The sequence below is a fragment of the Kogia breviceps genome, chromosome 17 (assembly GCF_026419965.1).
Source record: "Kogia breviceps isolate mKogBre1 chromosome 17, mKogBre1 haplotype 1, whole genome shotgun sequence".
NCBI classification, from domain to species: Eukaryota; Metazoa; Chordata; class Mammalia; order Artiodactyla; family Physeteridae; genus Kogia; species Kogia breviceps.
In genome coordinates, this window is record NC_081326.1 from 11,384,096 (window position 1) to 11,401,158 (window position 17,063).

The following is a 17,063-nucleotide window of genomic DNA, read 5'->3' on the forward strand; positions in this document are numbered from 1 at the left end:
GTTGATTCCATTAAGTTAACTTGAGAACTTGCCATCATTTGCTTTTTATCTTTTCACACAGTGCAAGTGGTGGTCGCTCTTTCCTTCTCTCATAGCAGCAAGCCGATTCTGCTATCTTCTATAGCAGCATACTTCAGGAGTGGAGAGGGAGAGAGTGTGTCAATTACAAATAATTAAAACTACAGTGTACAATTCTATTTACCTGTCAGTGTTTAAGTTGACAGCACACCATTATATGTCTCAAAAAAAAATTACATAAAATCTCTACACAAAAGCAAATAAAGACATTCTTTCAAGAAGAAATAAAATAAGTGCAAACACCTAAAACAGGCAAGTGAAGCAACTGTTGTAACCTGTAGAGAAACACAAAACATTTATAAAAGGACATATATTTTTATAAATAAAAGATAATGTTTTCTACTTCTAAAACATTGAGTAAATATAATAAATGTCTAAGTGCAGACTGTTCTTAGGGACCAAAGTACCATATTATTTTTTAAACAAAATGCAAAAATTTCAAACACATATACAAATCACCAGATTAATTTATATGACCCCCCCCCATATAATTTAAAAAGAAAATATTAAATTACTATTTAGTACATTTTTAGAACTACTTTATATAACCAACATGATTTAAAGGACATAGTGCAATATTTAGGTAGATGTGACATACAGTATAGATATTGTATTCTTTGCAGCTATAACTTACTATTGTTTCATACTTAAAAGTCAAAATTGTTCTTTACTATGTTAGCTTGTAATAACAGGAAACAACATTGGCTTCTAGACACCCTGTATAGGTATAAATATCTACATTTAAGCTTTAAAAATGAAAATAAATTATAAAAACAGACTTCTTTCCAATTTACAAAGTTTTCCTGCTCCTACATACTGTACAATACATTCAACAAAACTCTCAGCTCTTCTGAGATTTATGAATACTGACTCTTAACTAATAAGGAAAAAACCTTTTTGCAATGCCTTTTGTTTTTAGTACTATGCTCAAATAAATACATTTAACACTGTAGTTAATTTTACTGGTTTTTGAAAAACACCAAAAATTAGTAGTGCAACTTTCTTTCTTTTAAATTCCTTTCCACTGTGTTTCTTTGTAAATGGTAGCCTAAGTAAATCAGCAGATAGGCAAAAGTACTTCATAAAACCATGAGTGCTTTCTATACAGAGACTAGTTTCAGAAATCATACACACTCATAAAACCTATCTATAACAAAACTGCAGCATCAGGAGAGTAGCAACATATATCTTCTGAAGAAAATATGTGAGAATTTACTTTTAGAATATCCAGGAATATTCTAATATGATTTCCCCATCTTGTTCTTTAAAAACAATTTTTTAAAATCCTATGTCTTAAAAAATAAACTATGAAATTGCCTACCCCTTACTTAAGTGCCTAGCTTTCTGCTTGCCCAATATGAAAAAGGATGCAAACCGTTTTAGGGCTGTATTAAAACTTTAAAAACAGTTAATCAACAAAAAAATTTCATTGCAGCCTAATTTAGTACAGAATCTAATAAGGGTGTGGGGAATTTCATCAGTTTTAATAACAATCACAGTATGAGAGCTCTTGAGGTACTGCCTGTAGCCGTATAAGTACTCAAATATCTTCTTGCTTGTTCCGTCATGATAAGCTGGTCTTCCGTCTTCCCATAAACCACTGTTTCCCATTCACAAGACTAGGAAGGAAATATTAATAGTGATGTGAAAATTACTAAGATAACTATCCATTCTACTTCACAATTAGACTCTTAAAATATCAATTAATTGATTGGATATTTGATAAGTAATTATTGTAAAAAACGTTTTTGATAACAGCATTGTGATTCTTTTTAAATAATGATGTTTCAAAAATACATACTAAAATATTTACAATCAATTTTTTAAGTCAATTTTTTAGCTATCTATAGGACTGTGGAGGCAGTTTAAAATTTCTGTTCCCACAACTGCCCCTCAAATCAAATCAGTCTAAACCTGGAAAGAAATGTCAGTCTTTACTGCTTCAAAGTTTTGCAAAAGATTTAGAGAGAATGCAATGTCAAAAAATGAACGAAGAATGCTTTACGTCTTGCAAATTAGGAAATATATCATAACACAAAGTTTACGTTTGTTTCATTTTTTTCTTCCCTTATTATAGAGTAAAGGTTACTACTCTATAGGTATGACCTACTATGTAATAAATTTTCCTGAAAAGTTCTGTGTTAAACACTGGTAAATGGGATCATTTTAAATGGCTTCAGAGAATGTGTTGCATGGCTCTATGAAGAGCAGTGGCTCAAGAAAGAGAGGAGGTGGCCACATCTGATTGCCAAAGATGTTTTCAAGGAATGCTTGAATGTCAGGAAGGCTAGCTCTGCAGTCATTGCAGTGTAAAGAAAACTTCCTCCTCAATGACCTCTCAAATTCTCTGGGTTGAATTCTTAAGATAATAAAGTAAAAATTTCTCCAGCCTTCATTTGCAGTTACGTAATGGTTGCATAGCATCAGAAAAAAGGATTCTCTTTTACAACTTTGAGCCAGAAAGTTCACTGGAAACCATTATATCGATACCAACAAAATCAAGTTTGAAACTGCTTCCAACCACTTACCCTTTAAAAGTAGCAATTAGGTCTACAATTATTTATTACAGAAGAGGTGCCAGAAGTAGATTTAGATATTTTTAGTTTAAAAATGAAACAGTGCTTAAGAAATCACCAGAAGAGTCTCTGGCTACCATTCCAATTGTTTAGTTTATATGTGCCCTGATGAGTGAGTCTCTCAAAAACCCAAATCTAGTTTGAGTGACAAAACAATGGTGAATGTCTAGTTACTATTATAGTCAATTTTGAATTTAAAAGAAAAAGTATAATTTCTGATCAGTAGGTCCAAAGTGATAACTGAATGAACAATAACAAAAATCACTGAAAGAAATTTATAAATCATACCTGAAGATTCTTTTCCAATGTGACAACTTTGGAAGTGTTAGGGTTTGGTTTCTTTTTATTAAGTGTATATGTTTTGTTGGTTGAATTTATATCTTGTTTTTCAGGAGTCAAGTTGCACCTATTGTCATGTATTTCCAATAATGGTATCATTAATAAAGATGTTGTAAATATATTTTCTGACTAAGAGAAAAAAGAAAGAGGAAAATAAAATAACTAATTCAAAAATGGAGACAATTAGAGGGACTACTGAGTAAGTGGTAGTGGAAGCCCTGTTCATTTCCCTCCAAGAAAGCTTCTGGCTCCGATGAAATTTCTAGTAATGCAGTAAAATTAAATATTTAAGAAATGAACCAAAGATATTGAAATTTAAAGCTTTGAGAACTACCATTTTTTGACATCATACATAAGGAAGCTAACTCCTCTCAAAACCAAACAAATATAAAAAGCAAGGAAGTAAGTAAGATATTCTCTACAGTTAATTGTTTCTCTCTGAATTAGGCAGAATACTACTAAAGGAAACTGTCTAAGAAGCTCTAATGAATTAGCCACACAATGAGTAAAACACAAGAACCACTAGGACTTAAAGCAACCATCTTAATATAAGAAAAATTATTTACAAACCTGCATGTCTGAAAGATCTTCAGTTACTAGTTGAGTGGCTGGTTCTTCTTTTTCCCAATTATCTAAGACTAGTGATTTTCTGACCTTCTTTACAGAAGCAGTATGCTAGAATGGATAATTTACAACAGGAACATTATGGTCAAGTCACTTGAACATGGTAAGACTTTTATTAACAACAATACTAAAAGATCACCTCTTGTTTGCAGCTTTTGTAAGCTGGTTCATCTTCCTCTTTGAGGAATATGTCTGTTCCAGTTTCTTCTTTTAAAACTTCCCGAATATCTTCTTCCAAGAAGGCAAGTGGCTGTGACTAAATTATTTTTAAAAGGGTTTTTAAAAAGCCTTTTATAGCAATTCTTTTTTCTCCCCATATATAGAAACCCATCTTTTATACTTTTTCATTATTGGCATAATTTTCTCCCAGTCCCTATAGATACATACACAGATGAAAAAGATGTGATCACTGCTCTCAAATAGCTATGGCAAAAATAATATTGCAAAATATTATTGGCAAAAATAATAATGCACATTGCAAGCACTGAATGAAGTGTGCCACTTTCTTCACGCTAGGGCACTAAACAAAAGTCTTCCTTTTGGGGAACCTATTACAGCTCCTGCTTCAATCAGGATCCTCAAAATTAAACAGAAAAGCAATTATTTCCCCAAGTATTTTTATATAAAAATTGGAAACATAGAACGAATTGGGACTACAGTAGCTCTCCTTCTATTTTTATTGTACTTAAATTGTATAGTGTATAATTACTAGTTTACATGTTTCTCTTACTACTAAATATGTGAGCTATTTGAGAGCAGTGATCACATCTTTTTCATCTGTGTACACATCTCTGCACACCTAGCCTTAAGCTTAGAGCTGAGACACAGTGTTCAAGAAGTGTGCACATGTGCATGTGTGTCTGTGTGTGTCTATGTGTGTACTGGAGTGTGGGAAGGCAGGATACAAAAAAAAAACGTGAATGTGGGCTGAATGATGAAATAGTCTCAAAATATTATTCACCTATCTGTTTAAAAAAAAAAGAGGTAATCAAAGCGCCACTGAACAAAAGAACAAACTGGCAGCATATAATCACCAGCAGCTTATGTTCCCAGTCAACAAAGTTAGGGAGAATAGTATTCATATATAAATGAGATTTCACAGCACTTACAAAAACTTTAAAAATGGAAACAGAATTTTTTTAAAGTGCTCTCATCTACAGCCTGAGACATGCAGGAATTATGTCAGTATTTCTGTGTGTTGCTCCAAGAGGTCTTGTTTTAAGGATTACATTTCACAAAGAATATAGATAAGGTGTTCTTAAAAAGAAACCTGGAATCTATTTTTCCCCTGTAAGAATACAAGTGTCCTAAGATGTGGTGCATATGTACAATGGAATAATACTCAAGCCATAAAAAGGAAGGAAATAATACCATTTGCAGCAACATGGATGGACTTAGAGATTATCATACTAAGTAAAGTAAGTCAGACAAAGACAAATACCACATGACATCACTTATATGTGGAATCTAAAATAGACACAAATGAACTTATCTATGAATCAGAAGCAGACTCACAGACATAGATAACAGATTTGTGGTTGCCAAGGGGGAAGAGGGGTGGGGGAGGGAAGGATTAGGAGTTTGGGGCGAGGAGATGCAAACTATTATATATAGAATGGATAAATAACAAGGTCCTATGGTATAGCACAGGGAACTGTATTCAATATCCTGTGATAAACCATAATGGAAAAGAATATGAAAAAGAAAGTATGTGTGTGTGTGTGTGTGTGTGTGTGTGTGTGTGTGTGTGTGTGTGTGTATGTGTGTAACTGAATCACTTAGCTGTATAGCAGAAATTAACACACTGTAAATCAACTATACTTCAGTTTAAAAATAAAAAAAGCAAAGAATACAAGTGTCCTAGAAAGCCAAACTCTAAGAAGTGCCTTTGACCCACTGTAAGATACACAAGAAAACTGAGTGGTTAGCACATAGTAGGTGCTCAGTAAATAACTGGAGGAGGAGGAGCAGAAGGAATGAAAAGTCAGCTCACTACACATGAGCCTACAGATACTTTAGAAATTTTAATTACAAAATCAATACTTTCTTTTTATCTTAAATTGCTGATGAAAATGACCTGTTTTGGCAATGGATAAATTCTTCCGAAACATGAACAAACTGACAGGGACTTAGATACCTGAAACCTAATTTCTTATGCACTATTATTAAAATGATAATTTTTATTCAACGTATATGTTGACCAAATGACCCTGAGGCACTGTCAGAATTTTTCAACTGTCTTCAAATTATTGCTTATTTGTCGAATTCCCAATTAGGCTACACACCCTTCTGAAGGCAGGAAGCATACCTGACATGTTTAACATTACATCCCCAAAAGCCTAGCCCAGCGCCTGGCACGTATTAGGCACTCAATCAATATTTATCAAATTAATGATAAATTTTTTAAATGAATAACAAAATGCTGAAACAGATTAGTTAAATTAGGTAATTCCATACAATGGACTAATACAAAAACATTAAAAATTATGGGATAAATATATACAATTTATTAAATTTTAAAAGGTTACAAAAGAGTACATAGTGTGATCCCACTTTTATTATGTATATATTCATAAAAACTAAAAAGTTTAGAGAACTCTAAAGAGAATATAATTTTTCATAGTAGCATATGGAACTAAGTGACAAAAAGACTTGATCAATCCTACTACGCACCCTCTAAAACAGTATTTCAAAAAATAGGAAAAGACTAGATTTTAGTGCAAGACATGCTCTTTGGTAGAAAATTGATTAAATCAAGTAAACTAGAATTTATTGATTTTCTCAAAATGTGACTAAAAATAGAAGATAACTAAAGTACCCTAGAAGTGACCAATATTTTAAAAATCATATTTTATTTCTAATGTACCTAATTTGTCAGAAATCTTTATCTGCCTACAATCAGAATGCCCATGGTTCACCTAAGGTACTTCAAAAGTATCTGTGTGCTAACACAGGTAAAACTTCCCACCTCCGTTCATGTACTACCATTGTTACCACTATTATAATAGCAGCAACTAAGCACATACTACTTGAAACTTAGTACCAGCCCCTTTATTTCTATTATCTATCTTCACAAATAACCTGCTGGGGTGTTTTATGATATCCACTGAGTAGAAGAAGAAACTGAGCCTTAAAGAGGTATCATGGTCAATCAGTTTCATAAATATTATTAGGAAAGTGCTTATGTATATCAAAATATTAAAATTATTTTATTCTACTGTAGGTGACTGCTACTGAAACTACTAAAAGGTGGGTTTTAGTATTAAGCAATGAGTTCTACTGAAACTTGACTTGCCTTCTCTAGATGATATAAAGAAAGTCTGAATTCAAAAGAAGCCAAGCAAAGGTTTACGTACAAGGAAAAAGATTAACACAAATTCAAACTTATAAATCAAGGTAACATTTTTTTAATCCAGTCCATTGAACACCTTTTTAAAAATGTTAAAAATCAAGGATAAAAAATCAAAATTTGTGTCTTATTAAAATTAGGAAAATTCTTAAATATAAAAGGAGTATACATACCACAATTTTAAGAGGTCCATATTTTTTCTCCTGAGCAGCAAGCGCATTCTTAAAAGGAGTAGGAGTTCTTGGTGTGGTACCCAATATAGATCTTCTAATAGTAGGTGTTCTAAACCTATCCAATCATTTAGATATTTGTATTACAGTCAAAATTTGATTTCATATGAGTTAAGGAAGGCAAAGGCACAATAAAAGCACACACTAAATTTTCTTGTATATACACATGCTTTATTTAAACATTCCAAGACTTTTAAAGTGTGCCTGCCTAAACTATTCTTATTCCAATCAATCATCATAAAACAGAAAAAAGACTAATGCAGAAATAAGTACTAAAAATGGTGTTTGCTCAAGATCAAAGTTTTATACTACATTTAGTTGGTTTTCAGTCTCCTAGGGATAAAACATAAGGTTATGATTTTTTAAAAATTCTAAATCCTATATGGACAGGGATGATGATATATGTATAAATGGACGAAAAGCTGATCTGCTCTTGAAATTGTGCTTCCCATTTTCTCTAACATAATTATTTAATATGTACTTACCCTACATTTTCCTTTTGATCTTTGGGGGTTGTTTCCTTATGAAGAGGAGTTGTAATGAGAACTTTCTGCCCACAAATAGGGGTTGATGTGAATGAAGGATTTTCTATATTAATTTGTTCATTTCCAGGACACGTGTTGAAAAACTAAAAAAGGAAGAGAGTTTAAAGACAATTTCTAAAATGTCAAAATCCTACACAAATATCAAACTGATAAGATTTTCATATTATTTCTCCATTCCTTTTAGGAAAGGATTATCAATAATACATTTACATTCCACTCCATAAAAATTAAGCTCCAAGAGGGCAGGCATTTTTGTTTTGTTCATCACTGCCTCCCCAGAATAGTGTTTAAGACATAGCAGGCATTCAAAAAATAGCCGCTTAACAAATATTCAAAAGTAACAAAACACAATAAAAAAATTTCCAAACAGTACATCTTATCAAATAGGAATCTACAGAAACCATAATAGCTGCTGTGTTAAATGTAAGCTTTGTACAACAGTGTAACTGAAAAAAAAATGTTTTACGATTTTATTAATAAATGATCTTAAGTGTTCCTTTCTATAAGAATATTTAGAACCCAGAATATAATAACAGTGCTTTGCTAAGAAGAAGTACAGCTGTCTGGCAAATTTGCCTATTTAGAACACAGATCAGAACCTTTGAGGAGCCAAAATCGGTATCATAGAGCCTGTTTTCCAAATGACACAATTTACTCATTGGATCTTAACTTACATACAATTGTGAAATACTACTTTATTTCTGTAGCCAACAGAGTAGAAGCAAAGGTAAGAAAAAGTGGAAATTGCCAGGGACTTTCCTGGTGGTCCAGTGGTAAAGAATCTGCCTTCCAATGCAGGGGACACAGGTTCAATCCCTGGTCAGGGAACTAGGTTCCCACATGCCGCGGGGCAGCTAAGCCCGTGCACCAAAACTACTGAGCTCGTGCACCTCAAATAGAGAGCCTGTGTGCCGCAAACTACAGAGCCCAAGCACTCTGGAGCCCACGCATCACAACTAGAGAGAGAAAACCTGCACGCCACAACTAGAGAGAAGCCCGCACGCTGCAAGGAAAGATCCCGCATGCCTCGGTGAAGATCCCGCATGCTGGAACTAAGACCTGACACAGCCCCCCAAAATAATAATAATAATAAATAATTTTTTTTAAAAAGTGGAAATCACCTTAAGGCTGCTTATAACTGGAATGAATTCTATAATAGCTCTATCACTTCTGATGCCCATAAATCATAGGATAGAATCCAAGTTCTTTGCTATGGGATATACGATCTTTATAATCATGCCTCACCTTCTTAGCCATTTTCCACCTTAGAATTTACTGTTCAATGAAAATTGCAGGTATGCAAAACTCCAAAAATAGAAAATTGCTAGTCTGCTCAACCCTGGTTCACCTTCCTCAGGATACTCTGTAAATCGTGGGGTGGGGGGTGGGACACACTACCTGCATTGTAGCCTATGTAAATAGCATCCCCTGAAGCAGAGGGGGTGCCATTTTCAGAGAAAACAGTGGCTGTGTACTTACTACCAGATCCTCATCTTCCCAGCATCAAAAACATACCTCCAATAATATCCCAACATCCTCCAAGTTTATTTGGCCATTAAACTTCCTTCTTCTCCTATAGGACTTTTTAACCTCTGTCAAGACACTTTAAGCAAACACCAGCTTCATTTCTTTCTTAATAACTGACCTTGGACAAATTGCCTAACTTCTGAACTTCATTCTACCTACCTCTAAGGTTTTCTTAAAGAACATTAACTAAGATGCTGTAAGAAAATGTTTAGCACACAGCCTGGAAAATGGTGTTCATTAAGAAAGATTATTATTATTATAAAATAAAAGGTACAGTTTGCCTTGATATAAATATCTGCTCCCCGGGGATATAACTACAGGAGAAAGCAGATAGTTCCTGACATCCCTAAACAACCTACTGACACATGAAATTCTTATAGGGAGCAGTGGTCTATGACTATATACCTGGTATCTCTTGATACCAGTCAGTCAGGAAACTGGCTCCCAGTCTCAGCTCTGCCATTAGATAACTTTGGGCAAATCTTTTTATCTTTCTGGGCCTATTTCCTGATGAGTTCTATAAAGATGTAGAATTACATATCCAAAACATCCCTTTCCACTCGAAACACTGTAAGATAAAATGCAACTACTACACTTTGTGAGATACTTTTCTGATTTATCATAGCTCAGCACTCTCCTGTATACATTTAAATACATTATCCATTTTTATGTGTTATCAAAGCAAGGAACTGTTAGTATGGATGTTAAAGATCTAATTTAATCCAACCCATAATAAATAAAAACAACACTACTACCTGTGAAGGAGAAAATGGTAGTGTTTTCACCGGTGTGTGTTTTAGTGCCGTATTGCCACCGTCACTGAATGAGCCATCGCCAGGGTCGCTGCCTGGGGACTGACCCACTCGCATTCTTCTCTTCTTTCTGAGGATGGTTGGTGGAGTGCTAAACTTAGCCACACTTGGGGATGTTAAAGGAACAGCCTCACTGTCTGCACCATTACAACTGTTTTTTTTCCCTTCAAGTACAAGACTGACGTTAAATTGACATTCCATGGCTCCTTCGTTGTGTTGAATTCGCATTAGTTTAACTGGGGTGGACTTGACAGGAGAAGCAGCAGCATCAGAAAGATCAAAGCTAGTAACATCACTCCATGCTACAGGATCCTGCAATAAATTAAATTCTTAACTAAAGTTATTAATATTACAACCTGGTTAAATCTTGTCTTGAACATAGGATGATGATTTCCAGAGTTAACTAACTACTCATTTTTATCAGTAGAAATAGGCTTTCCTTGGCTCATCTTTTTTTTTTAAGCAAGCCCATTAGAGAGGAACAGATTATGCTTTTATGACAACTCTAGTTGGAACATTCCAAAGTAATATTTCATCTAATTCAGTAGCTGAAGCTTACTACCAAAGTACTTTAAATGAAAAGAACAAATTATTTTAAGTTATTTTTATAAAAGAGTACAGTTCATCATAAAACTCACATTCTATTCCACATCAGAAAACTTTACACTCTATTCCACATCTACATAATCATTTGGTAATCTGTATGGAATATCTTCAAAGTGGTCATACACCGTGATCCAAAAATTCAATTTAACCTAAGGACATAATCATGATTTTGCACAAAGCTTTATGTACGTTCTTTAATTTGTAATACTGAAAAATTGCACACCACATAAAATGTCCAGTAATAACAGTATGTTGGATAAATAAATTTTGCTACATTCACATGACAGAATACCATGAAGCCATTAAAACTCAAGTTTAAAAATGAGTTAAGAAAACAGAGACATGCTCATGATATAATGTGGGAAAAAAATTCACAAACATAATACATTAGTGTATATTTGGGTTTGAAAATGTATACATATATGTGTTTTATATGTCTATAACACAGCCTGCAAGGAAATACCTCAAATTATTAACTCTGGGTTTATGGGGGATTTTAATTTTCTTCTTACAGTTTTCTCTACTTTCCAACTATCTCTAATATACAACTTGTATCATAAATACATAAATATATATATACTTTTTTTTTTTGCCAGAAACCTCTGCAAAATACCAGAACAAAATTAAGCATGATGTACAAGGTAATGTGTAACATAAAACTGGTCAGTGTCCATTAAACTGAGTTTCTGAACATGTAACCACATAACTAAAACTGAGCTTTTGATAATCTCACAATCTCAAACTTACAGATTCAATAAGTTCTAGAGTCTCTGCAAATTCTGGGATGGTCTGTAGAGAGGACAGCACAGCATTTGCCTCCACGGCCAGGAACTTTGTGGGTGAGTTCTGCTGAGCAGACACAGCCTGATTTTCATCCAGACTGTAAAACTCACTGGTGTGCTCCTCGAGGCTTAGAGTATTAGACACGCTATCATCCACGAGGAAACTACCAGGCCAGCTAGAAAAGCTTCCAGGTTGCTAAAAGTACAAAAGAAATTTAAACATTATTTGTCATCCCCAATCTAAGCCAAAATTTGGATTTTAAGTAAAAATTTTTTCTAGACCAACATACTTCACAACATTTCAGCTAAAAATACAGTAGCAAATATACCATCTTTCCTCAAAACTGATATAAAAACTTTTTTCATTAAACCTCATCTTGACTATATTTCTTTTTTCTAACTAAATCTTTCTCAAATCTATAAAGTCATGGTGAGATAAAACTAGTAATGTACCATATATACTACAACATAAGGTCCAAACTCCTAGAATCTGGCTTTTCTCTACCTTTCTAACTTCATCTCCCAACTCAAGTCCCCCCTCCCAGGGAATACTGCATACCCAACTACAGTACAGTACTTGCAATTCCCTGATAAGTTTTGGTCTTTCATCCTGGATAAAGGGCGCAGCCTTTGCACACACTGCTGCTCCCTTCATCTGGAATGCTCAACCTACCGACCAGGGAAAATTCCTATTCCCCATTTAAGATACAGTTCAAATACTGGAAAGTACTCCATCTGATTATACACTTCTACCTGTTTCCGTTTATAATAATGTCCTAGTTCATCTTTTTGCTAATATGTAATCACTGCCTGTCTTTCAAGACTGAGCGCAAATAGGATTTCTTCCAGGAACCCTTGTGACTACCTAAATCTCAATCTTCTATGAGCTCCCTTAAAACTGTGTTACTTATTATATCACACTGGATGCTGTTTCTTATGTGTCCCCACTGTCCTTTGAATTCAGGGACTGTGTCATTTTTCTTTATCTCTCTAGAGATGTACACTGACCAATTTACTTATCTTTTTTTTTTTTTTTTTTTTTTTTTAATGGTACGCCGGCTTCTCACTGTTGTGGCGTCTCCCGTCATGGAGCACAGGCTCCGGACACGCAGGATCAGCGGCCATGGCTCATGGGCCCAGCCGCTCCGCGGCATGTGGGATCTTCCCAGACCGGGGCACGAACCCGTGCCCCCTGCATTGGCAGGCGGATTCTCAACCACTGCGCCACCAGGGAAGCCCTTACTTATCTTTTGAGCCTAGTTTTCTAGTGTCTCATAATGAAAAACAAGAAGAGAGACCTTGAAGAGCCACGGTCAAGGAACATTATGTAACTTGAGAACTGTTAAGAGTAGTAGATCCTAAGAGTTCTCATCACAAGGAAAAAAACTTTTTTTCCCTTTTTCTTTCTTTTTTTTTTTTTTTGGTACCTATATGAGACAATGGATGTTCACTAAACTTATTGTGGTAATCGTTTCACAATATGTAAGTAAAATCATTATGCTGCACACTTTAAACTTATACAGTGCTATATGTTAATTATATTTCAAAAAAACTAGGAAAAAAACAAAAAGAATCAGGATGTAAAGTGTATAGCACTGTCCAACAGAACCTGTGAGGTGATGAAAATGTTCTGCACCTGAACCTGTTCAATATGGGCCCCAGCCACATGAGCAACAACAATGTGGCTAGTGCAACTGAGGAGCTGAATTTTTAAATTTCGAATTAAATGTGCCTAACAATTACCATAGTTTAGAGAGCACACTGCTCAGTCCATAGGAAGCACTCCATAAACAGTACCTATGACTATTAAAATAAAAAATTACTAGAATATGCTAGATATTCACAACAGCAAAATGTTAAGTTTCCAGTTAAGTAAGGCGAAAAAACATTTCCAACATTGTTGCAAAACAGGTTCCACCTGTTTTAAAGATTCCTATAAATAAAAGAAATTAAAGCAATCTTATTTCACTAGCACAGCCACCTTCCAAGTTTACAATCACTTTCTGGAGATAACTTCCAAACCATATACATTTCAACTAAGTTTGTGGGCAGGAAAAAGATTCAAAGAGGGAGGTTACTAGGCCCACTGGCCCGACTCTGAATCCCTAGCAACCAACCACCTAATTTGCAGAGTTAATATAAGGATCACCAGAAATACATATAACACATCTACAACAGTGGAACATGATGAATACTCAATAAAGTGGCAATCATCATTATCACATAAAATAAATACTTTATATGCATATGGAGTCTATTATACTGGGTGCAGCAATTTCCCTCTAGAACCTCCAATCTCCCTATTCAACCAGATCTTTATGAGAGTGCATTTTAGATAGAAACTATGAAAAAAAATTAATAACTTTCTCCCTTTTCAATGCAAATGGAAATTCTTTCAGCTAATTATATTTTCCTGTTATAGGAAAAATGATAGACTATAAACAAAAAATTTTAAATGTGCTTACATGATAACCTACAAATGTGAACTCTGTAACCATGATTATTTATTTGCAGCTTAATAAAACTGAAATTAACTTTAAAATAAGTACACTTCAGGTCTCCCTATTTGCACACGGTTTTTACAGTTTCAAAACAATTCTCATGGTGTATATCTCAACTACTACAATTAACAAATGTCATTTTTATTAATACTCTCTGAAATGGTATAAAGACATCACCAGTTGCCTCATAATACTATTTCAAGTCCTCAGGTTATTCTATTTAGTAATTTTGTATTAGTCACTCTAAATATATTGTCCCCTCATTCAGCCCCAAACCAAGAAAAACACTTTCCTAAATGTAAAAAGTCCCAGGGTATTAAGCTTTTTAAATTGCCATTTAAATATAAACTTTTTTTTCCTTTTAACCCATCTAGCATAGCCTGTTTTACTTAGCTAGAATCATTACCCTTTATCCTGATTTAATACTCCTAGTTGTTCTCATCAACCAAATCTCAGACAATACTTTTCATACCTGATAACCAAAACCCAACATCCACAGAAAAATTTCTTTAGAGAGCATAAAATCTAAATGTTTCCTTTTCCCATATTTTTAACATTATAACTTTTTCCAATTTACTGAATTTGTGTCCTAAATATAGTAAACAGGAAAACATTTTCAAAGAGAGAATAAAAATAATTCTGAAGCACATAAATCTGTATACATCTACTAAATTCCTCATTTTTTAAGCTTTTTTTTCTTCTATTAAGGCCATTATCACATGGAATGTCCAAAGTAAAACCAAAGCCTAATCTGAACCACACATTTTCACAGATATATGTATTGAAGGTTATACCTTAAGCTTGTTTGATATTTATGACTCAAGAAGCATCTTAATACAGAACACTGTAAAATATGTTCAAAGAGATGCATATTAAAAACAGGCAACTTCAAAGTTGCAAATTAGAAAAACTATTTTTAGTCCATATTAAAATCTGAAGTCACACTGAATATGCTTTCCACTTGTTGGCATATGAAAGTCAGTCCTGATTAAAACTATAAGAGCATATAAAGCATATAAAAGATTCTAACAATAAAATCTAAACACTTAAGCTTATTTCTTACTGATGGAACTCGCTTTCTTCTAACTTCATTCTCAGCTGACATAAGAAGCAACTCAAGTTCCTTTATTTTTTTTTCCTTATCAGGGTCTTCATCAACAAAGGGTTGCTAAAATAAGTTAAATAAAAGAAAAAAAACAGGCTACTTACAAAATTGCTTTATTATTATTATTAATGTTCTAATTTTTATTTTCTTCTATGCAACATAAAATCTATTTTCTCTAATAAAGCTTAATACTACTAAATCCCAAATACTCAGTATCACAATCCTTCTGGTATCTAAAGAGGTGCTGGTAAATATTTTCAATTTAACAGAAAGGATTTGGGAAATTTAAATGCATGAAAAACCTTACATTGTATCATCTGTATCAACTTAAAAACTTATGTGTGGAGTCTGTTTTAATTTATTGACTCTTAATAGATATATTCTATCCAGTTTAGCAAAAATATGTCCATTCATAACCTGAATGCTCTAAGTTGGAAGAATGAAAGAACCACCTTACTGGTGCTGTGAACTACTTTTCATCTGTACAGTTTATATTTCTCAAACACACAAACTTTCTCCTTTAATGTTATGATACTCAAAGTAGATAGACCAGATAGTACTATTTTTGCCTTAATTTTAAAGATGAGGAAACAGGCACTATTAGATCTGAAAATGTTTGAAAGTATTTCCTTTGGGTTTGTTTTGGTTTTTTGCTTTTTATAAACAAAAAGTTACCTGAATAAAGGCAGAAGAAGGCTGAACATGTTCTACACAATTGCCTCCAGGTGACATATACTGGTAGCCCGGGATCTAAAAAGTAATTAAAACATTAATGTCATACATATAATGCTCTGGAAATTTTTAAAAATCTGAGACAAAGCACAAAAACTGAAAATCAACATGAAAAACTCACTATCTCTGTTAACTTTGAATATTTATACATATAATAGTTCCTTAATAACTATATCTTTCATTTTAGGACCTACTGATTAAAAGTCATAACTCTTAGCAAAGACCTATTTTCTCCTGAATGAAATATGAGAATTATATCGGCTAGATTTATCACCCAGTCAGTCTATCTATTATCTACAATATCCACCAAGTATTTTTTAAAATCTGCTATTAAAAGATTGCTCTGCCTCCTGGAGAAGACAAAGTAATTGTGTTCCTATCCTTCAGAGGAAGGGGCTGGTCCACATGAAGCACTCTCAAAGTTGGAGCCTAAAGCAAGTCTTCAATATTCTTAACTCCTACTTCTACCACCACCCCATGCCAATCTCTGTACAGAAAGATATGAAAACAGAGCCTGCTTCTATTACTTGTCTCAGAAAAACAATCAGAATCACTCAAGTACTTTATAATACTCTGAAAATAGACTAAGAATTATTCTGCTTCTTTTCTAAAGCATTTGTAATAAAATTTTTGAAGTTGTATGCAAACTTAGTGAGCAGTGGTTGGGAGAAATATGAGAAGTGTTTTTTAAAACCTTAAAATCTAATAAATATAAATATGAAATTGTCTATTTTCCATAATGGACTACCTAAACCACTATATAATGCAGACACATTCTATATAACTTCTAACATGGAACTTAATTTTGACAACACTTCATTAGTATCAGTTATTGCTCAGCTTCCAATGAATTAGAAACTTATCTTTCTCAAACTTTTCATTTTCATCTGTGACAGGATTTCAAACCAATCCATTTTTTTCTTTCAAGTCAAAATTAGAATTATCTTTTTAGCAGTTTAAATGAATTGAACTATTAATACACAAACCTGTCAAGAATTATTAAAAGTAAGGTAAATAATTCTTAAAGTACAAGAAATATTCTTACTTTCCAATATATTTTGATTGAGAGTGTTAAACACTCCATGGGCCCCAAATAATTTAAAAAATTATCTTCCTATGAGATAAATAAATTTAAATGATAACCTTTCTAAGATAGAAGCAGAATGTTTCAGTTTATGCTGCTGAAATCTAGGACTCTAAAGAAAACTGTAAAGAAACAGACAACAAAAACCTTAAGGTACTGAATATCAGCAGATA

At 33.5% G+C, this 17,063-nt stretch overlaps 1 protein-coding gene across 2 annotated transcripts in view; it reads right to left on the bottom strand.

Annotated features, from left to right (window-relative positions):
* Positions 1-378: 378 nt before the first annotated feature.
* Positions 379-17,063, bottom strand: part of MYBL1 (MYB proto-oncogene like 1) — a 33,014-nt gene continuing 16,329 nt past the window's right edge. Inside the window, exons 7-16 of one of the 2 annotated variants that reach the window (XM_059042642.2) lie at positions 15,750-15,824; positions 15,033-15,137; positions 11,434-11,664; positions 10,024-10,392; positions 7,682-7,824; positions 7,140-7,254; positions 3,757-3,873; positions 3,564-3,668; positions 2,943-3,122; positions 379-1,697 (exon numbers count right to left, since the gene is read on the bottom strand). In XM_059042642.2, coding sequence (XP_058898625.1) covers positions 1,572-1,697; positions 2,943-3,122; positions 3,564-3,668; positions 3,757-3,873; positions 7,140-7,254; positions 7,682-7,824; positions 10,024-10,392; positions 11,434-11,664; positions 15,033-15,137; positions 15,750-15,824 — 1,566 coding nt within the window. In that variant the 3' untranslated portion in view covers positions 379-1,571. The remainder of the gene's footprint in view (positions 1,698-2,942; positions 3,123-3,563; positions 3,669-3,756; positions 3,874-7,139; positions 7,255-7,681; positions 7,825-10,023; positions 10,393-11,433; positions 11,665-15,032; positions 15,138-15,749; positions 15,825-17,063) is intronic. The other variant, XM_059042643.2, reaches the window with a different exon arrangement.